Below are 26,316 nucleotides of genomic sequence, written 5' to 3'. Positions count from 1 at the left end.
CATTACGTAGGTATGGTTTATGAAATCTTTAGCCATTGGTGTTGAATTTCAATGTCCAACCCCTGGCCTGTGAGGTAGAGGGCTGAAGGTTCCCACACTGTAATCATTTGGTTGGTTCTCTTGACAGCCAGTCCTCATCCTTGGGTCTTTCCAAAATTTACCTCCTTGGGGCACTGGCTGGCTCAGCTGGTAGAGCATGCAACTCTTGATCTGGGGGTAGTGAGTCCAAGCACCATGTTGGGCCTAGAACTTACTTTAAAAACCAAAAAACTCCCACAGAATTCACCTTCTTAACGTAACAACATAACAAAAGACACCTTTATCACTCTTCTCAGAGGAAATTCAAGGGTTTTTTATAAACCATGGGGTGTCTGGGTGGCTCAGTCCGTTAAGTGTCCTACTCTTGGTTTTGGCTCAGGTCAAGATCTCATGGGTCATGAGATCAAGCCCTGGTCCTGCTCTGTGCTCACCAGAGAATCTGCTTGAGGATTCTGTCCCTCTGCTCCTCCCCCACATGTGCACGAAGCTCTCTTTCTCTCAAATAAATAAATAAATCTTTTAAAAAATTGCTTTATAAATCACAGTGTCACACATCCTTACATCCTTGATCACTGTCTGTGTTCAGGGAGAACAGAGTGCTTAAGATACTGGAACTGAAGTTTGGCTGAAGATCAGATCTATTCTCTTAATTCCTTTTGGGGCCTTGAACAAGTTACTTAACTCTCTTGAGTCTCAGTTTCTTGATACATTACATATGGTAGCTGCTAAATAGTTGCAAGGACTCTGGAGCCAGACTTTGACATGGATTGCTGGTTCTGCTGCTAGCTTTGTGACCTTAACCCCTTTTTTACTTTTCAGTTTCCTTATCGGTAAAATGGGGATAATATTACCACTTTACGGGTTGCTGTGAGAATTAGATGCCTAGACTATAGTAAGCACTGTTTATAAAAGTGGTTAATTATTACTGCTATAAATAAGACTGTTGTAAGATCTAGGTAATGCATGTGAGGAACTTATCAAAGTGCCTGGCACAAAATAAGTAATCAGTGCATGCGAGCTATAATAATAATTTTTAAAAACCACTTTATTGAGATATAATTCACATACCTTGTACATCATCCATTTAAGTGTACAGTTCAGTGGTTTTTGCTATGTTTGCAGGTATGTACAACTGTTATCACAGTTTGTTTTAGACTGATATTTAGACATTCTTTAAAAGAATTTTTTAAAAAAATTTATTTAAGTAATCTCTACACCCAATGTGGGGCTCAAACTCATGACCCCAAGATTAAGAGTTTCATGCTCTTTCGACTGGGCCAGTGAGGCGCCCTGACATTTTCATTATGTCAAAAAGAAGCCCCCATACCTTTTAGCTATCATCCCCCCACCCCGCATCGCTGTGATTTCCCAAATTCCCCCAGACAACCACTAACTTACTTTTTTTCTATATAAGTTCCCTATTCTGGTCACTTAATAAATTATCATTAATAAGTCATCTGAATCAGTCACCATTTTGTATAAAAGCTCCCCATTGTCTCCAGAATAAAAATCAAGCTTTCTAAAATGATATATGGTATATGAGGTGTTTTTTATTTATTTGAAATTTTTAAACTTAAAAATAAAATTTTCTTCCAAAAAAAAAAAAAAAACCCGTTTATTTATTTAATCTCTACACCCAACATGGGGCTTGAACTCATGAACAAGAGTCTCATCCTCTTCTGACTGAGCCAGCCAGGTGCCTCCTGGCTTAAAAGAAAAAAATTTTTTTTCCCTGTCAACATTATTCTCATTTTTTGTTTCAAGTATTTTTTAATCCAGCCTAGTGGTCCTTAACTGGGGTAATTTTGCCCCAAGGGCAAATCTGGAGACATTTTTGATTATCGTAAATAGTGGTGGTGGGGTTGCTTCTAGCATATAGTGTTTAGAGGCCAGGGATGTTGCTAAATATGTTATAGTGTATGGGATAGCCTCACAAGGAATCATCCAGCTCCAAATATCAGTAGTGCAAAATTAAGAAAGAAATCCTAAATATATGTACACCTAATAACAGAAGATCAAAATATGTGAATTAGAAAGTGACAGAAGAGGAAAAATAGGCAAATTCATAAATACAACTGGAGGCTTTGACACTCTGTCCTGAGTAATTGATAGAACAAATACAGAAAATCACTAAGCATGTGGAAGACCCACTATCAACAAACCTGACGTATTTAACATTTATAAGAGTGCTGTGCCCAAGACAGTAGAATACATATTCTGCTCATCTGGAAACTTCATCAAGATAGAGCATATTCTGAGCCACTAAACAATGAACAATGAAATTCAAAACATCGAATTATTATTATTATTTTTTAAAAGTAGACTCCATGCCCTGTGTGGAGCCCAATACAGTACTTGAACTCACAACCCCAAAATCAAGAGTCACATGCTCTGTCGACTGAGCCAGCCAGGTGCCCTCTAACATTAAATTCTTGTATTAGGAAAGAAACACTTGAAATCAGTGATTTTTTTTATTTAAAAAAATTTTTTTAAAGATTTTATTTATTTATTTGACAGAGAGAGACAGCGAGAGAGGGAACACAAGCAGGGGGAGTGGGAGAGAGAGAAGAGGGTTTCCCACTGAGCAGGGAGCCCGATGCACGGCTCAATCTGAGGACCCTGGGATCATGTCCTGAGCCGAAGGCAGATGCTTAACAGCTGAGCCACCCAGGTGCCCCTAAATCAGAGATATTTTTTTAAGTTTTCACCTTAAAGAATTAGAAAAGGAAGAGCAAATTAAACCCAAAATAAGTGGAAGAAAGACAATTATAATAAAGGTAAGAGTAGGAATTAATGAAATAGAAAATAGACAAACAATAGAGCAATCCAGTGAAACCAGGAGGTGGTTCTTTGCAAAGACTGATCAAAAATAAATGGAAAAGTTCCAAACTACAAGAAAGGAAAATACCACCACTAACAGATTCTAAAAAGAGTAAAAAGACAGTTGACTAATATGAGCAATTTTATGCTAATACATTAAGCAGTTTAGATCAAAGAGTGTTTGAAGAATACAAACTACCAAAGCCTACCCAAGAAAAACAAGCTAGGGGGATGCCTGGGTGGCTCAGTTGGTTAAGTGTCTGCCTTCAGCTCAGGTCATGATCCAAGTCCCACATTAGGCTCCCTGCTCAGCGGGGAGCCTGCTTCTCCCTCTACTGCTCCCCCTGCTAGTGCTCTCTCTCTCTCTCTTTCTGTCAAATAAATAAATAAAATCTAAAAGGAAAAAGAAAGAAAAACAAGCTAGGAGTAGACCACAAACAAGTCAGTTATAGAACAAAATTTCCTCAAGCTGATACAGAGCATCTACAAAAACATATAGCTAGCATCATAGTTAATATGTGAAAAGCCCAATTTAAAAATGGAGAAAAGATTGAACAAGCAACACAACAGATGATAAATGAATGGCTATTAAACACTTGAAAAAATTCTCAACATCTTTGGCATCAGGGAAATGCAGATAAAAGCACCAGATACCGCTCTCCTTCCTCTAGAATGGCTAAAATTAAAACAGACAATACTATGTGTTGGTGAAGTTACATGGCAGCTAAAGGTCTCGGACATTGCTGGTGGGTGTAAACCAGTACAACTACTTGTTTTAAAGTAAACTACTTTAGAGTAAGGTAAACTACTTGTTTTAAAGTAAAGTGAGGGGCACTTGGCTGGCTCAGTCGGTAGAGCATACAACTCTTTTTTTTAAAGATTTTATTTATTTATTAGAGAGAGGGAAAGAGAGAGAAAGAGCATGAGGGGAGGAGGTGGAGGGTGGGGCAGAGGGAGAGGGAGAAGCAGACTTCCCATGGAGCAGGGAGCCTCACCTGGGGCTCGATCCCAGGACTCCAGGATCATGACCTGAGCCCAAGGCAGACACTTAACTGACTGAGCCACCTAGGAGCCCCTGCATGTGACCCTTGATCTCAGGATTGTGAGTTCATGCCCATGTTGGGTGTAGAACTTACTTTAAAAAAATAAAATATTAAAGTTGAACATCAAAAAATTTCTTTTAAAAAGTTTTAAGTTATGAGCTCCTGGGCGGCTCAGTCGATTGTCTGACTTCAGCTCAAGTCATGATCTTGGGGTCTGGGGATCGAGCCCTGTGGCTGGTTACTGCACTCAGCAGACAGTCTGATTGTCCCTCTACCTCTGCTCTTCTCCACTACCTTTCCCCCAGCTCATGCATATGAGTGCACAAGCACTGTCTCTCAAATAAATAAAATCTTAAAAAAATTTTCAGTTAAATTGAAATTTATTTTCAAATTAAGCATAGAGTTATATGACCCAGCAATCTCACTCTTAGGTAATGAAAAAAATTAGGAGTAATGAACATATTAAAACTGGTGCAGAAAAAGAAAGCAATGAATATATGTCTATAAATCTCTTGTACCCAAATGTTCATAGTAGCTTTATTTATTTATTTTTTTAAAAACGGGGTAAGAGAGAGGAGGGGAAGGGGCAGAGGAAGAGAAAAAACTTAAGCAGGCTCCATGCCCAGCACGGAGCTGATGCCTGGCTTGATCCGATGTGTAGCTTGATCTCACAACTGTGAGATCATGATTTGAGCCAAAGTCAAAAATCAGACGCTTAACCGAGCCAGCAAGCTAGGTGCCCCCATAGTAGCTTTTTTGATGATAGCTGGAAACGGTGAAGCAGTAAAGATAATAAAGTTGTGGTTTATTTGTAGTGAAAAACTAGTCAGTAATAAAAGGGGAGTAAATTATTGAAGCATTTAATTACATGGAGGATTGTCAAAAGCATTATACTGAGCAAAAGAAATTGGACAGAAAAGAGCATATATCGTATGATTTAATTTATATAAAGTTCTAGGCTAGTTAAATCTAATCTGTAGTCATAAAATCATATTTTTAGTTGCCTATTGGTGAGGGGATTGCCTACCAAGGAACATAAGGGAACTTTGGGTTTGATGCTTTAATTGGGTGGTGGCTACATGGGTGTGTACATATGTCAAAACTCATCAAATTATAAATGGGTGCATTTTATTGTATGTAAGGTGTATGTCAATGAAGATTGATTGATTGATTGATTTAAGTTGTTTTTATTTTTATTTTTATTATTTTTTATTTTTTATTTTTTTAAAGATTTTATTTATTTATGTGACAGAGAGACAGCCAGCGAGAGAGGGAACACAGCAGGGGGAGTGGGAGAGGAAGAAGCAGGCTCATAGCGGAAGAGCCTGATGTGGGACTCGATCCCGGATCGCCAGGATCACGCCCTGAGCCGAAGGCAGACGCTTTAACGACTGCGCTACCCAGGCGCCCCTAAGTTGGTTTTTAAAAAGCTAAATATCTGAGGGCACTTGGCTGGCTCATTCAATAGAGCATGTGACTCTTGATCTTGGGGTCAGGAATTTGAGCCCCATGTTGGGCATAGAGTTTACTTTAAAAAAAAAAGGCTAAATATCTATTTCCTCTAACACAGTTTTTCAGATTACCTTTTTTAAAAAATATTTTATTTATTTATTAATTTATTTTAAAGAGCATAAGCAGGGGGAGGGGCATAGGGAGAGGGAGAGACAGAACCTCAAGCGGACTTGGTGCTGAATGTGGAGCCTCACGCAGGGCTCGATCCTGAGACCCTGAGATTATGACCTGAGCTGAAATCAAGAGTCTGATGCTCAACCTACTGAGCCACCCAGGCGCCCCCAGATTACCTTTTGAAGAGAAAGTTCATGAAATGACATTCTCTCTAGAGGTTTTTCCCCAACCTGCAAGTATCCATTTTGTATAACATGTCCAGGATAGTTGCAGGTTTTTTTTTCCTTCATTTTATAGATGATGTTTCTTTTTCTTCACAATATAACTACTTCTTATTTTTTATTTTTAATTTATTTTATTTTGAGAGGATGAGGGAGTAGGGGAGGGGCAGAGGGAGAATGAGAGAGAGAACCTTAAGCAAGTGCCACGCCCGGTGTGGAGCCAGATTCAGGGCTTGATCTCACAACCCTGAAATCATGACCTGAGCCAAAATCAAGAGTCAGACACTTAACTGACTAGTCACACAGGCACCCCTATTGTATACTTTTTAAATGATACCTTTAGTGGGCTTATTTATAAGGACATTCAGCAGTTGAAAATGTCATATCATGCCCCTGTGAATCATGACCAAATCTGTTAAATTTCTTTGTAGGACTAATATTGATGGAAATTGTTCCAGTATAACATCTTTCCCCCATCAGTGCTTTATTCAGAATTAGTTGTTTTATGAGTGAATGCCCTATATTTTGGAAGATTTAGTAAGAGCTCAGGTGTGAGGTAACCTTTTCTGAGAGATAATTTTGGAAAAAATTGTTAAATTTTTGCATATAGTATTTAGGTTGTGTTCAGGCTATACTTTTACAGATAACTGTTTAGTGTGAAACTCCTTAAGATAAATTCATAGCATTGGATTTGCTGGGTCAGAGGATATGACCCTTAAGTAGTTTAAACCCAAGGTCTTTGTTGGCAGCAGGGGCTCTATAGATCTGCATGCACACTAGCAACATGAGACTTTTTACACACTTTTTCAATTTTCCTTGTTACTCTTATGGACATTCTGTGCCCAGGCACTAGAATTTTGTTGTGTATTTCATCTTGCATATCAAAGTGTGGCTGTGTCCTTTGGATTTTGTTTTGTTTATTTATTAGAGGCTGAAGCCTTCATAGAGATACCTTCATTCATTTTCTGGAATTGATTTCTTATCTCTATCCTTTCCTCAAGAGTGTAGGCAGTTTTGCATGCTAACTGCAGGTCCCCCCCTCCCCCCCCATGCAATTTCTGTTTTCCTTCAAGAGCAAAGGAGCTGGGGGAAACATGGGATTCTCTGGGAAGTATTGAGACCATGAAACATTATTTTTCAGGGAAGCTGTGTAGCATCTTACATGGAATTCAGGTATCAGTCCTTTTGCTCAAACCCCAGTGGACTGAAACTTCTTTGTGACACCCTTTTACTTTAAATTCGCTGTAATCTTCTATTGCAGAACCCCCATTGTGTTTTATAAGATAAACTCACTTGTGAAATCTGGATACTGGATGTTTTGATTCCAAGCTAGGACTGCTCTTCTGCAGCAGTGCAAATGAGTAGCGTTTAACATTGTTTTGCCTTTCTCAGGTGTGGACACCTCAAGATCGCCAGTGTATCCTCAATACCTTAGCCCAGTTACTTCTGGATAAAGACTGTACTGTGTTGGTTGGTCGCCAGCTGCGCCCTCTTCTTTTGGATTTGTTGGAAAGGAATGCTGAGGCCATTAAAGCCGGAGGCCAAGTCAATCACGATCTACACGAACGGCTCTGTGTGTCAATGAGCAAACTCATTGGTAACCATCCTGATGTCCTCCCGTGAGTAACAGTTTTTTCTTCACATTTCTCCTTGAGGTAGTAGAACCAGCTCTCTCCTGGGAAGTGAAGGAGGAGTCAGAGTTGAGGAGAAGGGAAGAAGGGAAATATAAGAAAGAAGAAAGATAAGTGGTACTGTTTATAAAAATGATCACAACAGAATCCCTTTATCCAGTTTAGTTTAGTGACCATTTACTACATTCTTTAAAGTCTTGGCAATCAAGACAAGTCTGGAAGAATGGCCAAGATATGTTCCCTGCCTTCAAGGATTGTATCATCTGGTGAGACATCCATATAAGGTGATTTAATTTTATTTATTTATTTATTTTAAAATATTTTATTTATTTATTTGTCAGAGAGAGAACACAAGCCAGGAGAGCAGCAGGCAGAGGGAGAAGCAGGCTCCCTTCTGAACAAGGAGCCTGATGTGGGACTCGATCCCAGGACCCAGAGATCATGACCTGAGCCGAAGGCAGACGCTTAACTTAACTGAGCCACCCAGGCATCCCCATATAAGTCAATTTAAATGAGTTTTAGCTGAGGTTCTTACAGCATCCACTTCGGATGGATGTAATTTTTTGCTTACTAGAGCAGCTGAAGGGGTGGGTTAGAAGGCTCTGGTGTCCCTTCTAACTTTCTGTAATAATCTATCCAAAGCAGTATTGTAAGAAGTTGTATTGGGGGTGTCTGGGGGGCTTAGTTGGTTAATCAGCTACCTTTGGCTCAGGTCATGTGGGATCAAGCCCTGCATTAGGCTCCCTACTCAGCAGGGGCCTGCTTCTCCGTCTTCTGCTCCCCTTGCTTGTGCTCTCTCTCTCTGTCAAATAAATAAATACAATCTTTAAAAAAAATTTGTGTTAGAACTGGATTCTTTTTTTTTTTTTTAAAGATTTTATTTATTCATTTGAGAGAGAGCGAGTGAGCAAGTGAGAGAGCACAAGCTGCAGAGGGAGAGGGAGAAGCAGGCTCCCGGCTGAGCAGGGGGCCCAACATGGGGCTTGATCCCAGGACCATGGGATCATGACCTGAGCTGAAGGCAGATGCCCAACCAATGGAGCCACCCAGGCACCCCTAGAACTGGATTCTAATGTGTTTTTCTTTTAACCGGCTCTGTTTCCAGCCTGGGCTGGTTCACCCCTCCTTAGGCAGCCTGGTGGTCGTCCACTTCTGGGAGGTCACCATATTGATGCTAAACTTACCGTGGACACCAGATCAGCATACCAGAACTACGTTCCAGCAATCCTCCTGCCTCATTGTCCCAAACAGCTGGGGACTACAGGCACATGCCACTGCATCTGCCTTTGTCTTTTAAGTTAATAGTAAAATATCATTTGTGTGGAATAGTCAGAGGGGCAGCAAAATGAGTGTTAGAGTTTTTTTAATTGAGAAGAAAGAACTTTCATTCTAAAGTTGAATAATATTTGTGCACTAATAAGAGTATCTCTCTCTTTTTTTTTTTAAGGATTTTATTTGAGAGAGAGAGCATGCATGCATGGCGAGGGAGGGGCAGAGGGGGAGGAAGAAGGAGAGGGAAAAAGAATCTGAAGCAGACTCCCCACTGAGTGGGCAGCCTGATGCGGCGCTTGCTCTCAACGACTGTGAGCCACCCACGTTGCTCCTAAGAGTATCTGTTATATCCATCTTTTATTTATTAGTTTTCTTTCTTTTTTTTTTTTTTTAAGATTTTATTTATTTGTTTGACAGAGAGAGAGATAACAAGAGAGGGAACACAAGCAGGGGGAGTGGGAGGAGGAGAAGCAGGCCTCCTGCTGAGCAGGGAGCCTGATGAAGGGCTCAATCCCAGGACCCTGGAATCATGACCTGAGCGGAAGGCAGATGCTTAATGACTGAGCCGCCTAGGCGCCCCTATTAGTTTTCATCAACATAATAGGTACACTTTAGCTTTCTTGGAAGTGTGATCTCTAATCTCGTTCTTGAATGAAGGGAATAAGAAATGAAGGCTTGGGAGAAAACCATAATTTGTATGAGCTTTTCTAGAAGGGGAGGGAAAAAATGAGCCCAGGTTAATGGAACTAGAAGATACACAGCAAATATCAATGTCATACTTGGTAATTAGGAACATATGCTGTGGGTTGATCGAGGGTTGAGATTGTGGCCCCCTTTAGGGGTTTAATCATTTAGATGTACTTATCTGTGGTACCATTTCATAAGGTGTGCCAACTATCCTGTACTTACCAAATGAGATTGACATGTGGGTAACTTTAACCCCCACTTCTCCTAAGCCTTTGTGGTCGAGTGCTTCTGGATTGTGTTTGAGAATCATTAAAATGATGAATTAGTTACATCTGATTTCCCACCTGCTTCAAATTTTATGTTCTTATTAAATGCAGGTGAGCGCACCCCTGTATTTTCTTCTTTCATTTTGCCAGGGCCATATATTTTATTTATGCTTCCGTCTCATTCCAAAAATTATATAATGCAGTTTACGAAAGTGCCTATGATAGAGTAACTTGAAAAACAAGCAAAAAAAAAAAGAGCTGTGTATAAACAAATCAATGCATGTTGTAAAATGAACTATAGACAATGATGTAGAATGAGATTTTGATTTTTAAAGAATTGTAGCAGATTAGTTCAGCATGTGCCCCAAATTTCCTCTCTAGAGGAAATATACCTAACGTAATAGGAATATACCAAATATTTTTAGATAGGATATAGTCGTTCATCCAATAGATAAACATAGGAGACCCTTCTTTTAAGCTCTGGGCCACATTGTGGGGGTAAAAAAGTAAAATATAATGGGTTATTGTATTTTGCAAACAATTGAATATAATATGCTAAGGAGAGGTTTGTGAGCAAAATACTTAAGGAGAGGAAGAAAATCATTAAAGAAGGATGAATGTTTTCCTTTTGGAAATCAGAGAAAGTTTTATACTGTAGCGGTTTGTGGAGGGAGAGCAAGGAGAGGAAAAATGAAGAGAAAAGAAATAGGATGGCAATGAAAATCTAGGGGAAAAAAAAAAAGAGACCAGAGAGAAGGTACTCAGTCAAGCTCCCTAGGGTCCTAATGCCTGCCATTTATTTACGGGTACATACTTCTTTCTGAGCTCAAGGTGTTTGGGGCTTCCATGAGGTACCTCAGTGCTCTTAAACATTTCTTTTTTTCTTTTCTTTTTTTCCCTTATGCTATTTGTTCATTACTGGGTGCCCCCCACCTCCAGCTTTATTGAGATAATAATTGAGATATATTTTTATTGACATATAACATTGTATAAGTTGAAGGTATATTACATAGTGATTTGATACATGTATATATTGTAAACTATTTACCATAATAAAGTTAGTTAGCACATCTTTTACCTCACATAATTACCATTTTGTTGCTGTTTGTTCATACCGTTTTTTGCATGTAGAATCCTTAATCATATGTTTTATTCTGGCAAATTCTTTTTCAGGACTCTAGGAAAGCAGTCCCAGTTTGTTGATGCATTCTCTCTTCTAACATATTAGTTAGGTTTCCAAGTTCTTTTTTTTTCTTTTCTCTATTTTTTTTTTTTTTTTTTAAGTAATCTCAACACCCACCGTGGGGTTTGAACTCACAACCGTGAGATCGAGTCATATACTCTAGCCAGGTATCCCAAGTTAGTTTTGAATTCTTGACATATAATGTGACATTGAACATCCTTGGGCATGAAATTTGTGGATCTGCAGTGGTGATTAGGAATGTGGATTTTAAAACAATGGTGGTGTTTTAGTAATAATATATATTTATACAGGATTTTATAGTGTTTAAATATGTAGGTATGTGTTTTAAATCTTTTTTTGCATTTAGTGGTGGACCACTTCCCCTTTTTTTCCCCTTGAAGTTTGTTTGTTTGTTTGTTTGTTTTCTTTCTGCACTCTGTGGGGCTTGAACTCACAATCCTGGGATCAAGAGTCATATACTCTTCCGACTGAGCCAGTCAGGTGCCCTTTAATCTTTATATTGTAACATCTTCAGTAACATCATTGTAAAATCTTATTTTAAATCTTCAGAGAGGTTAACTAAATTGTTCTAAGTGTCGAGCCAGAACTGGGCCATAGGTCTTATTTCTAGACGCTAGGAAGCCTATGATGAGTTGCCCAAGTGAGTGGCTCATCCAAGATTAGATGTTTAACTGGATGGTATTCCTTGTTGCATTTTGGACCTTATGACTCTTTATCTTACTCCAGGAAAGAGACCCTTCTCCTCAGTCTTTGAATATTCTCTAGGGAAAAAGACTAATGTTATTCTCTAAATAATTCGCTAAAAATGCTTTATGGGTCCATCCGTCATTGCTTAGATCAGAATTTTAGAGCACTCCTGAAATGATGGGTCTTTAGAAAAGAGAGTGATGTAGTTGAGTAAGTTCAGGAGAGAATATTGACTAGTCTCCCTTTTGTATACTTAGAGTGGACCACAATTCTCTTCCCCTCATTGTCGCACAAATGTATGGTCATTGCCAGTACACTCTGCTCATTTCCCCCTATCTTCCTCAAAGACCCCCTGGGTCAGGTTGACCATTTGGTAACTGCTTATCTGCCCTCATGCTTGTTACTGCCTGCCTGGTCCCACATGTGCTGCCAACATCAGCTGCCTCTGAGCTAGTGGAATACCAGCCTCTCTCTCCCAAAGAATTATTGTACTTACTCTGACAGCATCCTTGTGAAGAAAAAAATGTCCTATTTTTTTCTCTTAATTATAAAAGTAATATATTTAAATTATAATACAGAATTGCAAAAAGCAGAAGTCTTCCTTACCCTGAAATCCTACATTTTAGGGGTAACTGTTTTTATTTATTTATTTTTTGTTTTTTTAAGATTTTATTTATTTATTTGACAGAGAGAGAGAGACAGCCAATGAGAGAGGGAACACAAGCAGGGGAAGTGGGAGAGGAAGAAGCAGGTTCCCAGCAGAGCAGGGAGCCTGATGAGGGGCTCAATCCCAGGACCCTGGGATCACACCCTGAGCTGAAGGCAGACGCTTAACGACTGATCCACCCAGGCGCCCCTAGGGATAACTGTTAATAGTAGTTTGATATATTTCCTCCTAAATTGCTTTTCTTTTTCTTACTCTGCCAGGTCTCTTCTGAGCAACAGCTGAATCTTCTAAGTCTCATTTGTCCAGTCTCATTCAGAATATCACAAGTGTTAATTTACCAAGCCTCTGTTTCTGTTTGCCTGGCTTGCTTGTAGAAGTCCAAGCCTTCCCACCCATCTCCTGAATTCTCATTATTCCCCAATTACAGTTTTGTATTTGGGAATATATTGAGTCAGGAATCTGGGGTATACCTCCTTGTTGCTTCAGTATACGTTGCTCTGGAAAACAGATTCTGATGGCCCCTGTAGCGGCTCTGTCACATTCCCAATGGGCTCCTGGGGAGTCTGTTACTGACACTGGTTCACCAAGTTATTACAAATGGATGCAACTCAGGAACAGGCTGATGGCAGAGATTGCTTCATAATAGTAGATTTAGCAATGATTTTTTGGATGACACCAAAGGCACAAACAACAAAAACAAAAATAGACAATTGGGACATCAAACTAAAAAGCTGGTGCACAGCAAGGGAAACAAGGATGGGAGAACCTACAGATTGGGAGAAAATATTTGCAAATCATGTGTCTGGTAGGGGATTAATATCCATAATATGTAATGAACTGTGTGAAGCTTGCTTGTTTGCTTTCTTTCTTTAAAAGATTTTATTTATTTATTTGAGAACGTGTGTGTGTGTGTGTGTGTGTGTGTATGAGAGAGAGAGAGAGAGAGCGCGTGCGCGCGTGCAGGGAAGGTCAGAAAGAGAGGGAGAAGGAGAGGGAAAGACTCCCAAGCAGACTCTGTGCTGAGTGTGGAGCCTGACGCAGAGCTCAGTCTCTGTCCCTGAGGTCATGACCTGAGCCTGAACCAAGAGTTGGACAGTTAAATGACCGAGCCACCCAGGGGCCTCCTGTCTAAAGCTTTTTTTTTTTTTTTTTTTTTAAGATTTTATTTATTTATTTGACAGAGAGAAAGACAGCCAGCGAGAGAGGGAACACAAGTAGGGGGAGTGGGAGAGGAAGAAGCAGGCTTCCAGTGGAGGAGCCTGATGTGGGGCTCAATCCCAGAACGCCAGGATCATGCCCTGAGCCAAAGGCAGACGCTTAATGACTGAGCCACCCAGGCGCCCCATGTCTGAAGCTTTTTGTCCATCTTTTGCGATCTTACTTGCCTGCTTTCTGTGTTTCATGAAAATCTGTTATCTCTTCAGATGCAACCTATCTCTTCTGGACTCCCCCAGTTTTAGTAGAATCTTTTTTTCTTGTCCCTCTTGTTGTTTCTGTAAGTGACTGTCTTCCTTGTTACTGGGGGAGTCTAGGATAGTACCTCGTTGGTCTTGTACCCCTGGTACTTAACACAGTGTCTGGCTCCTAGTGAGAGGTCAATAAATGTTTGTTGAAGTTGAGTGCGTTTTTGGTGGAAAACACTTGGGATAAGTACTTCTGGTTCTTGTATTCTCTTAGGTATCTCATGCCATGGTCCTGGTTCCTGAGCTTAAAACAGGATACCATATTAGGACTAGGTAGTGTCAGTATTTATCTCTTTGCTTTCAGACGTTTGGAAGTTCCTGTTATATTCTGCTGTCCTGTCTCAAAATGGAGATGTGTATATTGTGATATTCTCACCAACAAATAAAAATAATCTCTCTCTTTCTGAAGGTTTGCCCTGAGGTATTTCAAGGACACTTCTCCAGTCTTTCAAAGACTCTTCCTAGAGAGTTCAGATGCTAATCCAGTCCGCTACGGGCGCAGGCGGATGAAGCTCCGGGACCTAATGGAAGCAGCTTATAAATTTCTGCAGCAAGAGCAGTCTGTGTTCCGGGAGCTCTGGGACTGGAGTGTGTGTGTCCCTCTCCTCAGAAGCCATGACACGTTGGTCCGCTGGTGTGTACCTGGTGGACTTTTCCTGTGTTTCTGTGGGGATGATAGAGGGAATAGAGAGTTCTGTGCATGAGGAGGGAAAGGAAGCTACGTAAAATGTGTTATTTTTGTTCTGATGCCTTTGGTTTCTTATTTCCTTTCCTTAATCATGTGTCTCTTTAGTGGAAAATGAGATATTACTGGAGTTCCACCTTTTTCAAGTTCTGTCAAGTGAATTCATCATGTCTGATTTGTATTTTCTACTCTTAAATCTATTATATTAATTCTATAAGATTTCCTTTTCTTTTTTTAAAGTTTGTTCATTTATTTATTTTAATAATCTTTACGTCCAGCATGGAACTCCAGCTCCCCACCCCGAGATCAAAAGTTGCATGCTCTACCAACTGAGCCAACTAGGCGCCTTTAAGATTTCCTTTTTTAGTGTTTAGTTAGCTAACAAATTTTCTTTATTTTTGAGACTCAGCTGCTTGTCCTGAGTTTATATACTTTGATTTTCTCCAGGTACACAGCCAATTGTCTTGCTCTGGTCACCTGTATGAATGAAGAGCACAAGTTATCATTCCTTAAGAAGATTTTTAATAGTGAGGAACTGATCCATTTCAGGTTGAGGTAAGGAGAATTCCTGGAGATCTTGATGTGGCTGTGCTGTGCGTTAAAGTAATTGATGAGATCCTCATTTTCCTCAGGTTACTAGAAGAGGCCCAGCTGCAGGACTTGGAGAAGGCCTTGGTTTTGGCTAATCCAGAAACCTCCCTTTGGCGTAAGGAGAAGGAGCTGCAGTACTTACAGGGACATCTTGTTTCAGCTGACCTCTCTTCCAGAGTGACTGCTGTCTGTGGTGTGGTGCTGCCTGGGCAGCAGCCGGTCCCTGGAGAGCGGGTATGTTGGCATCAGTAGGGTGTGTGTCCTCTTCCCCTTCTTAAACACTGAGTGTGGTTTTTCCTTGCTTGGGCTCTGTGTTATAGGTGTGAGTCAAATTGAGTTTGCCAAATTGATGTTCCATTTACAGAAGTATTTGAAAGAGATTAAGAAAAACTTACCTAGGGCCCTCTTCTCTGTATTTCCTTTGTTTCTGTTTGATGTTAAATTAGAAACTCCAGTGATGCCTATATAATGCTTTTTACTTCAGCAAAGCTCTGCCATATATTCTGTCTGTGATGTTGTATAGCACATGTTGTGATACTGTATTTATGTGAAACAAAGGCAGGATGATCAGCCTGGAGACCCCTGGGCTGCCCTTTGGCAGAGATAGAAGTAGGTCCAAGTATAACTCCCAGCAAGTTGTTTCTGTCATAACATTCTTTTTGCTCATTGTGTGGGAGGCTAGTAACTGTATTGAACTTCCCCTGCCGTATGAAATGAGCTTCTTTCCAAGAATGTGGCTCTAGACCCACACTTTTGAAAGGTTTATAGATTATAATCTAGCTTTGTAATCTGAAACTGTTGGGATCCAGTCTGTTTTTTAGTCTTTAGTCACTTGTCACTTTATGTGATGGTCACATTCACCCAGTTTTCTTTTCGGAAGATGTCGTGGGTCATTCCTTGAACCATTGGTTTGTCCATTGGTCAGTACAATTAAAAGAAAAAAAAAGCATAATAGGGAGCGCCTGGATGGCTCAGTTGGAAGAGCATGTGGCTCTTGATCTTGGGGTCGTGAGTTTGAGCCTCACGTTGGGTGCAAGATCACTTCAAATAAATAACCTTAAAAATAATAAAAATTAAAATTAAAAAAAGCATGGTATGCATTAAAATACCCATCTTAAATATACAGCTCAATGATTATTTATAAACTGAAAATATCTATGTAACCAGTACTAGGACAGCAGCACTTCCAGAGGCCCTTGTGTTTCCCTCTAGTCACTAAGATCCTCCCACCCCAACCATTCTCCTAACATAGATTAGGTTCAGAGCATTAGAATTTTAACATAGGGAAGAATTTTAGTTGGGGTGGGCCTGTTGTTGAATAGCGATGACAAGGCACTGGGGCGAAATACGGAATGGTGCTATGACCTGCTGAATTGCTGAGAGTAACAGCCCTGCAGAGAGTTCGAGCTTCCAGCCGATGGGGTGGCTGGGTGGCTCATTCAGTTAAGTGGTTAAGCATTTGACTTTGGCTCAAGTCAGGATCTCAGGGTCCTGGGATCCATCCCTGTGTCTGGCTCCATGTTCAGCGGGGAGTCTGCTTGTCCTTCTGTCTCTCTCCCTGCTTGTGCTCTCTCTTTCAAATAAATAAATAAAATCTAAAAAAACAAAACAAAAGACTTCCAGCCCTGAATCTCGTTTTGTCCTCACATATCTATAGGGGACTAGCCATGTTTGAGAAGGAATTTTAAGAACTTTTAAAGGAATAATAACACTTTTCTAAGAGATCTTTTTCCCTGTGTTATTATTATTTGAAAAACAATTTTTTAAAGATTTTATTTATTTGAGAGAGAGAGCACGAGCTGGGGGAAAAGGCAGAGGGAGAGGGAGAAGCAGAGTCCCTGCTGAGCAGGGACCACGATGTGCGACTTGATCCCAGGACTCTGGGATTATGACCTGAGCCAAAGGCAGACGCCTAACCGACTGAGCCAGCCAGGTGCCCTAAAAATTTTTTTAATGCAGTAAAATACAACATTTACTGTCTTAAACTTTTTTTTTTTTTTTAACTCTGCTCCCAACGTGGGGCTCAAACTCACAACCCTGAGATTGAGTCACATGCTTTACTGACTGAGCCAGCCAGGTGCCCCAACAATCTTAAACAGTCTTAAGTGTACACTTCAGTGATGTTAAAATATTCACATTGTTTTGTAAACAAACTCTAGAACTTTTTCATCTTGCAAAGTTGAAACTCTGTACCCATTAAACATATTGAGAGTACTATTATTATTATTTTTCACTTTTTGTTATGGAAAATGTCAAATATATTCCAAACTAGAAGTAGTGGTGTGATGAATCCCCATGTACCCATCACTTAGTTTCAGTAATTATAAATTCATGATCAGTTACATTTCATTTATAGTTCTGAACACTCTCTCCAAACCATGTTATTTGAAGCAATTCCCAGATACCACATCATTTCGTGCCTAAATATTTCAGTATATATGTATAAAAGAAAATAACTTTAAAAAGCCAATATTCTTTATTACACCTGAAAAAATGTAACAATTTTATAATACAAAGTATCTTTTTAGTGTCCCCATTTCCCTGATTGATAAATATATCATGTGCATTCTTGATCTTAGATATGAAACCTTAGAATGTGGCGAGAGGAAGAAAAACAATAAAAATTCAGTCATGAGATGAGGTTTGCCCCCATTCTTTGTGTGTCAACTTTTTTGGCTTTTCAAACTTTGGGAGACTTTCCTTATTACATTTGTTAGCAAATTCTGCCAGAAGGAAAAAGATCCTTATTTTGGAAAACATAACTACTGTTTGATACTACTAATTTATTTAGAGGCTTATGTAAAGGTCAGTGGAAACATTGTTGTAGAAATTAACCTGTGCCCTTTGGAGGAAAGACTCTTGACATGCCTTTTATTTTTCGCTTGCCTCCTTAGGCTAGTAATAGGAATTCTTCTCGTGAACAGGAGCTGGCCTTTAGGTCTTATGTGCTGGTTGATTCAATCTGCAAAAATCTTCAGACACTGGCTATGGCAGTGGCTTCTCAAAATGCCGTGTTGTTGGAAGGACCAATAGGATGTGGCAAAACTTCCTTAGTTGAACACCTAGGTGCAATGACAGGTAGACGGAAGCCCCCTGAACTTCTTAAAGTCCAGCTTGGAGATCAGACCGACAGTAAGGTAATTAAGAAACAGCAAATTTTGGTGGGTTCGCGTGCTTATAAATGTTTGCATTAAAGTGTTCTTTTTGCTAAGGGAGTATGAGAAGAGTTATTGGTCTTCCTCATAGCTGATGGGACCTAGGTGTAAAAACATCAAGTGCCTGCTTATATCTGTATAGAAGTTTAACAGAATTAATCAAAAGATACAGCACTGGCATCTCAGATGTGTGGTTTCAGTAATTACTTTATCCTCTTCCTGCAGATGCTGTTGGGAATGTATCGCTGCACAGATGTCCCAGGAGAGTTTGTGTGGCAACCTGGTACTCTTACACAGGCAGCCACAAAAGGACACTGGATCCTTCTGGAGGATATTGACTATGCCCCCTTAGACGTGGTATGTCATCTCACTAATTATTTGCTGATCTCCTGTCTTTTCTTTTTCCCTAAAGATTTTATTTATTTGAGCAAGAGAGAGTGGGGGGGTGGTTTGAAGGCAGAGGGAGAGGGAGAAGCAGATTCCCTGCTGAGCAGGGAGTCCAGGGAGCCCTACGTGAGGCTCGATCCCAGAACCCTGGGATCATGATCTGAGCTGAAGGTAGAGGCTTAACTGACTGAGCCACACAGGCGCTCCTGACTTCCTATCTTTGAAGAGCATTTTGTTAATAGTGATTTGGGAGATAATTTAAATAACATAGGTGTTTGGGGTGCCTGGGTGGCTCAGATCATGATCCTAGGGTCCTGGGATCCAGCCCTGAGTCAGACTCTCTGCTCAGCGGGGAGTCTACTTCTCCCTCTCCCTCTGCCCCTCCCCTCTGCTCGTGCTGTCTCTCACTCAAATAAATAAATAAAATCTTTTAAAAAAAATAAATAACATAGGTGTTTGATTAGAGATGATATGTTTTGTGAGAAGCTCATTCATGATCACCTATCTATCTAGTTTGAGGTAGGATTACTTAGCTGGCCTTTTGTTTAATAGAAAGTTGATAAAGTTCTGTTGGTACTGTTTTCATTGAGTACGTGGTCCCCCGTTATCTGCCATTCAATTACCCATGGTTACTCGTGGTCCTGAAGCAGATGATCCTCCTGATGTACCATCAGAAGGTCAGTAGTAGCCTAACACTACGTCACAGTGCTTCAGCCATTCACCTCACTTTATCTTGTCAGGTAGGCATTTTATCAGCTCACATCTCCACAGGAAGGCTGAGTACAGTACAATAAGATATTTGAGAAAGAGAGAGACCACGTTCTTTTTTTTTTTTTTTTAAAGATTTTATTTATTTATTCGACAGAGATAGAGACAGCCAGCGAGAGAGGAAACACAAGCAGGGGGAGTGGGAGAGGAAGAAGCAGGCTCATATCGGAAGAGCCTGATGTGGGGCTCGATCCCATAACGCCAGGATCACGCCCTGAGCCAAAGGCAGACGCTTAACCACTGTGCCACCCAGGTGCCCCGAGACCACGTTCACATAACTTTTATCATAGTATATTGTTACAAGTATTCTATTTTATTATTTACTGTTGTTAATCTCTTACCTTGACAGTTTATGAGGTAAAGTTTATCGTAGGTGTGTACGTATAGGAAAAAGCATAGTATATATAGGGTTTTCTGTTATCCACAATTTCGGGCATCCGCTGGGGGTCTTGGAACTTACCCTGTGTGGGTAAAGGTGAGCTACTATAGTTGGATATGTGATCAATTTCATTGTAGTTTTTTCCTTCTTTAGTTGAATATGCGATCAGTTTCATAACCTTTCCAAGAATAGGCCTTGTGGGAAATATCTTACCCATGTTACAGATACACTGAGAACTTTGAGACCCTGCTTCCCAGCTGTGGCAATCTGTAGAGCCGCAGGCTGAGGACAGATGAAGGAAGAGAAGATGTAATAAGAGCATGTTTGTCTTTGTTTCATTATACATCCAGTATATTTTCGTTTTGATTATTTTTCTGTATATATCAAAATAGCTATGCAAACAGTCCATGTTTCCTCTATATTCTGTAAAGTATGACAAAAAATGTATTGCAGAATGAAAAATTTTTCCTTTGGGCAGATTTTCCTGAGATTGGTTTTAATTTTTTTTTTTTTTTTTTTTTTAAACCACGAATCCTAGCTGCATAAAGACTTTCCCCTCTTGGATGAGAATAATGGGAGAGTGTATGTATAGGTTTAGGGAAATAATGAAGGGGAAGGAGTGACTATAAATACATGTGTATTATGATGATTTTAGAATCTGATGAAGTAAAGATGTAATGGGCTTATCGGCCCAGACAGGGCCTCACAGTGTGATTACCATGTTCTAGGGTCCCCCTCACCCCCCCTTTTTTGAGTCTAATTGACACATCATATCTAGGGTCATAATGCTCAGTTTTATAGGGCTGGAAACCCAGTTTTCTTAATAAGCCCAGAGCCAAGACTGACTCCTAATAATGAGACTAAAAAATGCAACTGAAATATAAAGTACAAGGCCAAGTATTTGTTGAGGCTTTTCACTTTCTTTTTTCTTTTTCATTTACCCCCCGCCCCCAACAAAACTGTGAGGCTTTCCATTTTTTAGTGCTGTCTTCCCGGGCAATTTTTTCAGATATCAGGGTAACTGAGAAGTCATTAGGATTATGGATTGTGGAATTAGAGCCAAACAAGATAGGTGAACATAAGAGATATTCCATCCAGGCCACGATGGAGCCTAGAGATCTACTGCTGTTGATTACATTCTTTGATGATCAAGTCCAGATTCAAGATCAAACTGACAGTTTGTATCTTGATCTCCCTTTGGCAGTGTATGATAAACATCAGAAAATTCTTCTACATTGAGTCCCATTTTGTGTTCTGTTCATGTATTTGTTCTGTTCATACAAAGGGTATGTTGTTCATTTGATTATATTTAAACTTTGGTATCATTATAGTAAAGTTGTGTTTACTTAAAAACATGCCTAAATCCCATGATTATTGTTTTGTTGTTTTCAAAGCTTCTCAGCTAATAGTTAGCCCTTTATTATTTTAAGGTAGCTTTTACAGATCTCAGGACAATTTTCTGTAATTTCAGGTTTTGGAGTTATTTCGAGTTGCTCCTGTATTATTTTCGGCTTTCCTTTCAGCTTTTAGCCGTGTGTGAAATAATGATGCTTAATAAAATTATGTCTGATATTTTAGAACCCTCTTTTTTGACTCTTTGGTCTTCTTACTGTGCTTTTTCTTTTTAAGCTTCCTCTATAAACTCATGTTTCCTAGATCTATATGTCTAGCCCACCCTTTTCTTAAAAAATTTCTACATGAATGTCCCTTAGCTGGTGGAAGTTCAAGATGTCCAAAATGGAACTTGTCCGCTCTTTCTCAGAACAGCCTTTTCTGCCATAGTTAGCAAGCCGGAAGTTTGGTGTCTCCTTCTTGTCTGTTCTTTTAATTTTATATTGCTTAGTACTTTTTTCTTATCTCTTTATTTTTTTCTCTTCTGTCCCACTGCCTTAGTACAGGGTTTATTTTTATCCTTCTATCTAGCCATCTTGCTTTGTTACCTGACTAGTGTGTTCTTTTTCTTTTCTTTTGTTTTCTTTTTGTTTTGTTTTCCTTTCTTGCCAGCCAGACATCTATATATACAGCCATCCTGCCTTTGTTTTTGCCTTTTTCCTGTAGGCTAGCCCCTTTTCAGTTTATATTCCATATTGTTGCACAGTTGATTTTCTAAAATAAAAATTACAGTATTTTCCTCCAGGCTAAAATCCTCTTAATAACTTTCATGAAAAAATTCAAACTCCTTAGCTCAGCGCGGGACACCCTTAATCATTTATCTCTATGTTTTGTAGTTTTCCACTATTTCATATATACATTCTGCCCTAACAACAGAATCCTCTCATGCCATGATCTTAGGAACATAGATTTTTAACGATATGAATATTTTTTGCCTGGAGTATATATGCCATTTCTCTCACACCAAACCTGGCTAATTCCTGCTCACATTTAAGACGCAGTGAATATCATTACTTCTGAGATAGCTTCACTGCCCTGTTTCCTACACTGTTCCGTTCTGACACACAGCCACCTCTGGAGGTCACACTGATCATGGTGTACGGTGGTCTTCATGGCTGTTCTGTTAGATGCTAGGGTGTAAAGCCTCAGTCATGTTTCGAATTTTAGTGTCTGGCTTGGTTCTAGTCCACAGTAGGCACTTAGTGAATGTTGAATGAATAAATCGTTCTGGATTATAGGTGGCTCAGACATTCCCATCTGTCTTTTGATCCCAGTTCATGCTGTGCGAACTAAGGTTTCCTATTAGGATATGCTCATCGTTTGGAGAAAGGGTATTTTTTGTTTCTTTGTTTGTTTGTTACTTCTGCCTTAGTAGTTTTATCAGTGGGGTTTTGTGGTTTAGGTTTCCGTGCTGATCCCTCTCTTGGAGAATGGAGAGCTCTTGATTCCTGGCCGAGGTGACTGTCTGAAAGTGGCTCCTGGATTTCAGTTCTTTGCGACTAGGAGGTATGTCCTATTAATTTTCTATTTCCACTATGGAGCCTTTTCCTCATATGTTCCCAGATTAGAGTACTGAGTCCAAAAGTCCTAGAGTAGAGTTTTTTGGGCCCACGTAAAGCAAGATCAATCGGAACTGATGATAGGTCCAAGCTTTTCATTCCTATTTTATATTATTTATTTATTTTTTAAAGATCTGGTTCCTATTTCAGGACTCTATTTTGTTCCATTATTCATTTGTCTATCTTTACACCAGTATCAGACTATCTTGATTACTGTAGCTTTTTAAGATTTAAGTAAGGTCTGTGCCCAACATGGGGCTTGAACTCGCAACCCTGAGATTAAGAGTTGCATGTTGTACCAACTGAGCCAGCCAGCTCCCCCTTCATTCCTATTTTATTTTATTTAAAGATTTATTTATTTATTTATTTATTTATTTAATTTATTTTTAAAGAATTATTTATTTTAGAGAGAGAGCACGAGTGGGAGGGGCAAAGGGAGAAAGAGAGAGAATCCTAAGCAGACTGCACACTGAACATGGAGCCTGACGTGGGGCTCGATCCCAGGATCCTGAGATCATGACCTGAGCCAAACCAAGAGTACCTGCTTAACGGATGGTACCAAACAGGCACCCCAAGATTTATTTATCTTAGAGAGGGAGAGAAAGAGGGAAAGAAAAAGCATGCGCTCATGAACAGGGGGAGGGGCAGAGAGAGAGGGAAAGATAGAATCCTCAAGCAGACTCCTTGCCGAGCACATTGCCCTACATGGGGCTCGATTCCAGAACTCTGAAATCATGACCTGAGGTGAAATCAGGAGACAGTCACTTAACCGACTGAGCTGCCCAGGAGCTCCCCTTCATTCCTATTTGAAATACATCTGAAAATGAGAACGCCCCCCCCCCCATTTAAAAATATCCTGTTTTTAAAAACTTTATCTTAGTTTCTTGTTTTCAAAAACAGTCACTGGTGAGAACTGTTCAGACAGCTCTGGGTTTGAGTCCTGACACTGACATTTTGTATCTGTATGTCCCTTCCTTGTCTGATAATGATGGGGCTAATAATACATACTTTACAACTTGGTATAAGTTGTAAAGATTAAATGAAATAACTTGGATTAAAGATCTGTCACGTAATAAGTGCCCAGCTAATGGCTAGCCACAATGATGGTGATGATGATGACCTATAGATTTTAAGCAGTTAAAAAAATTGAATATAAGCATCAACAAAGGAATAAAACCTAAGCAAACTTAGTATATGTCCATGTCTATATTTTATAATAACGTGCACACAGTGATTTATTTCCCACTGCTAGTATATATCTGTATACTTCTCCAAGGTCTTAATATGCCCAAGAATGACACTAATGTCACATTATATTTAGTGGTTATACTAGTGTTTGCCCAGGTGAACATTTAGAGGAGGTGTGTGGAGTTAACCTAACAGTTCTCAAGGAACACTTTGCTAGGCCCTGCTTTTTTAAAATAAACCCTGCTTTTATTCATAGAGGTAGTGAAGTTCTTCCCTGCTCTGTTCATATTTCAAGAAGTCCTGGGACATCGTAGAAATCTGAAATCAGTTCTTGGCTCTGCCATTTGTAGTCATAATTGAGTGATCAGGGGATGTTACTCTCCTTGCGTTAGCTCCTATGCATTAGAGGAATAAGGGTAGTAAGGAGGGCACGTGTTGCATGGTGCACTGGGTGTTATATGCAACTAATGAATCATCGAACTTTACATCAAAAACCAAGAATGTACTGTATGGTGACTAACATAATATAATAAAAAAAACATTAAAAAAAAAAGAAGAAGATACTTTGTTCTAAAAGTGTGCACCATTTCCTCAGAAAGTTGTGAGCATTACATTAAATGGCCTAGGTGTAAGCTTGTGGCTTGGCCAGGATATATGTTTAATGAATATTCCTTCTTGAAATTTTGAATAATTCTGGGTACTGTAGCTTTTGGTAATAAGCACTGAACTTATTTTTAATGCTATGGGTCTTGGATTCTGTTTTCTCTTTCCCGAAGTTGTGTCTTGAGGAAGAGAAACATGCTGTTAAGATCAAAACACCTACTATAACCATTCACAGTGATTAGGGAAGAACTTGGTTAAAGCTCTGCTATACACCCTTAGGCAAAGAGTCAGACTTGGGTCCACTGGCAGCCGTTCATTTGTCATATCCGCCCTGTGAGCCCAACATACTGGTATCTGGCTCCAGAAGGGGTTGTCAGTGTTACTCATATATGGGACAATGTCTAGCAAGGGCTACCCAGAGGCATAATTAAAGATTGAAATTGGGAGGTTCGTGTAATTCTTTTTTTAAATTTTGAAATACAGACTCTTGAGCTGTGGAGGAAATTGGTATCGACCTCTAAATAGTCACGCTACTCTGCTAGACAAATACTGGACGAAAATTCACATGGATAACATGGATAAGACAGAACTGAATGAGGTATGTGGTTTTCAGTGGGAAAGTATTGATGCTTTTCTTTTTTACTTTTTATTATTAAAAGTTCCAGATATACATGTAAATAGAGGAAATAGTGTAATGAATCACCAAAATATTCATCAACCTAAATTTAACAGTTAATGTACTAACATTCAACTGCATTAACTTCATCTAGTATTTTTTCCTTGCCAGTATATTTGAAAGCAAACCCCATAACATTTCATCCCTGAATACTTTAATGCATCTCCAAAGATTTAAGGGCCTTTTCACATATAATCACAATAACTTTATTATACCCAATAAAATGATCAGTAATGCCTCAATACCATATAATTCTCAGATTATATTCAAGTATCCTCAATTGTTTCCAAAGATCCTTTTTTAAAAAAAATCTAAGTTGTTTTGTAACTAATATCTTTCACATTCAACAGCACGTTTTGTTCTGGGTATTAATGAAAATTGAGACAAATTATTTTTTAGATTTTCTACATTGATTCATTTTGTGGTATTGGTGGTTATCCTCAGACATTTAAGAGGTGTACCTCTCTTTACCTTGCTAACCCCCACTTTCCCCTTATATCTGCCCCCTCACTTGGAAAGCTTCCCATTCTACAACGCTTTTTCTTGGAGCATAGCAAATAATGTTCTGTCAGTGATTATACAGGCATGGAAAGGATGCTTTGTTCTTTCTTGGCGTAAGTTTTTAGATGAATAAGTGACACAAGGCAACCTTACCAAATATTTTATCCAGCATTTTAAGTGTTTATAAAATGCAGAGGGATTTTCAGGGTGTCTAGTTCACCGTATTACTGGAAAAAGCTTGATCATGTAATCTTCCAGAAGCCTTGTCTTACCGGTGTGATTTTATAAGTCTGCAGCCTATTTTGGACTTAGGAGTTTGTTATCTCACTCTAGTTTCCAGTTGTCTATTTCTCTGTCTGCGTATCCCCATTTTGCTGCCCTCAACAATAGCTCCTCCAGTAACTTATTCACCTTTTTGTCCCCAGCATCCACTCCGCCTCGCACTTTGTAAGCATTTATTGTATTGCTCTGCCATTGTGCAGCTCTTTGTTTTGCAGTTGTAGAAATTTCAGTGTTTAGTTTTCATTCCTAAATTGCCATTCTGTTCTTTAAAGAAGAGGTCTGAAGTTTACATTTAGGTGTGATTTTTTTTGTTTTTTGTTTTTGTTTTTTTGTTTTTTTTTTAATAAAATAAACCTGTTCAGGGGAACAGCTACTAGATGAATTTAAGGGTTTTATGCATTAGGTGTGATTTTTTTTGGAGGATTGAAAGGATGAGAATAACACTGACTGCTACTTATTTTCATCTTTCCATTCCTGTCATGAACAGCTGTGAATCATTATCTCACAGGAAGCACAACAGGAGC

The 26,316-nt window shown here is 39.4% G+C and overlaps 1 protein-coding gene across 2 annotated transcripts in view; it reads left to right on the top strand.

Moving 5' to 3' along the window:
* Positions 1–26,316, top strand: part of MDN1 (midasin AAA ATPase 1) — a 164,058-nt gene that overhangs the window by 2,652 nt on the left and 135,090 nt on the right. For both annotated transcript variants that reach the window (XM_087865316.1, XM_045807060.2), the window contains exons 2-9: positions 7,142–7,368; positions 14,036–14,260; positions 14,759–14,866; positions 14,944–15,136; positions 17,797–18,039; positions 18,283–18,414; positions 22,386–22,489; positions 24,817–24,931. In XM_087865316.1, the coding sequence (XP_087721442.1) occupies positions 7,142–7,368; positions 14,036–14,260; positions 14,759–14,866; positions 14,944–15,136; positions 17,797–18,039; positions 18,283–18,414; positions 22,386–22,489; positions 24,817–24,931 (1,347 nt within the window). The remainder of the gene's footprint in view (positions 1–7,141; positions 7,369–14,035; positions 14,261–14,758; positions 14,867–14,943; positions 15,137–17,796; positions 18,040–18,282; positions 18,415–22,385; positions 22,490–24,816; positions 24,932–26,316) is intronic.

The sequence above is a fragment of the Ursus americanus genome, chromosome 11 (assembly GCF_024610735.1).
Source record: "Ursus americanus isolate L20-20 chromosome 11, mUrsAme1.1.p, whole genome shotgun sequence".
NCBI classification, from domain to species: domain Eukaryota; kingdom Metazoa; phylum Chordata; class Mammalia; order Carnivora; family Ursidae; genus Ursus; species Ursus americanus.
Note: the sequence above shows the minus strand (reverse complement) of the source record. Positions and strands in the feature narration are given on the sequence as shown.